The 1,552-nt window shown below is 43.8% G+C and overlaps 1 protein-coding gene across 1 annotated transcript in view; it reads left to right on the forward strand.

Moving 5' to 3' along the window:
- Positions 1 to 1,276, forward strand: part of LOC101860977 (hemocyanin 2) — a gene marked incomplete in the record, with an annotated part of 96,201 nt that extends 94,925 nt beyond the window's left edge. The window contains 1 exon segment of the mRNA XM_035970179.1: positions 611 to 1,276. Coding sequence (XP_035826072.1) covers positions 611 to 847 — 237 coding nt within the window.
- Positions 1,277 to 1,552: the final 276 nt, after the last annotated feature.

Here is a 1,552-nt window from a genome sequence, read left to right on the forward strand (position 1 = left end):
GTGGGGGGGGGGGCTTATAACGGACTTATATAACTGTTCATCAACTAAAAACTTAGTCGTCTCCGTGTTACTTTTCTCTGTTCCCAGAAGTTAATCGTCAGGTTAGACTGGTATCGTTTAAATTTAGTTTTGATAATGTTTTCCCTTAATCCTGGAAATAGGCCATCTTGTCCTACTTTCTCAGTCCACAAGCAAACACATTTTCACCTCAAGATAGCAAGACAGTGGTAAACGTCTTTCCTTTAAATTGGTCTTATCTTTCTGCTATTTTCCTCCTTCTACTCATTCTGTTCCCTCTCCTCCTGCTCTTTCTCCTCCTGCCCCTCCCCCTGCTCTTTCTTCTCTTCTTCCTCCTCTTCTCCTCCTTTCCCCTCCTCCTTCTTCTCCTCCCCTTTCTCCCTCTCCTCCTCCTTCTCCTTCCCCCTCCTCCTCCTTCTCCTCCTCCTCCTTCTCATCCTCCCCCTTCTCCTCCTCCTCCTTCTCCTCCCCTTTCTCCCTCTCCTCCTCCTTCTCCTCCTCCTCCATAATGTTCTGCTTCTCGCCTGACTGACTTTATAATATTTATATTCTTCAGTCAACAATATTAACAAATTTCTCACATTTCCCTCAGATTGTTCTCAAGAAGGGCACCCGCATTCGTTTCATCACAGAAGATATTGGAACACCCATGGAAAATCTGGGCAGTTTCACCAACTTCCACTTCTGCAACATTCCGCCTTTCTCCTACCACTCCTTCCCGTTCGGCGAGGTGCATGCCCTGAGCCCTGGCGACTACTTCTTCGTCAACAGAGACAGTGGCTTGTGTAACTCTGGCAGGAGACTGCAGATCACAGTGACCGACGAGTAAATTATTATAGTGTCTCAAGTTGCTGTGGAGCAAAAGTAAGTTTCTTTCTGTTACACTTCATTTTGGAGGTGTCAGAAAAATAAAGGGTGTAGGGTGTAAGTCACCTTGGCGTCGTTTCGAGCAGAAAAAAAAACAGCTGGGCTTAATCAAGTTCATCAATGATGATATAATGTTACTGAATTTTGGAACTTCAACGACATCTAAACATTAAAATTTCATTCAAATGCTATACTGCGTTGATTCCCCGGCACGTGACGTCATTATTAAGAGCTCTATTTTTAGCAAAATGTGACTTAGACCCATTATTTCCTAACTTAATCCCTTCGTTATGTTTCGTTATTTCTTTCATGGATTTTAATTGAAAAATAACGAGTGCCCTAGAGTCGTGGTTCTGATTTAGGGCTCTTTTTTCTCTTTAGTTTCTTTTTTCACTTGTAAAAATGACTTAGGCGCTTGTGGTATGACGATAACGATATGGCGTAATCATCAATAGATCCAATTACAGTACCTAAATTCCCCCCCCCCTCGTCCCCCCACATCAAATGGAGTACCTAAAGTTACCCCACTTCCATCGAAACCTTTTAAGTGTTATTGAGGATTTGGGGGTGAGGGAGGGGGGGGGGGCTCGGGGGGTTTGAGACTTTCGTGGTCTAGAATAAGGACAACACAGGGAGACAATGCATTCTTGGCATTTGTCAAATTTAC

Source organism: Aplysia californica, unplaced genomic scaffold (assembly GCF_000002075.1).
Source record: "Aplysia californica isolate F4 #8 unplaced genomic scaffold, AplCal3.0 scaffold00231, whole genome shotgun sequence".
Lineage (NCBI taxonomy): Eukaryota > Metazoa > Mollusca > Gastropoda > Aplysiida > Aplysiidae > Aplysia > Aplysia californica.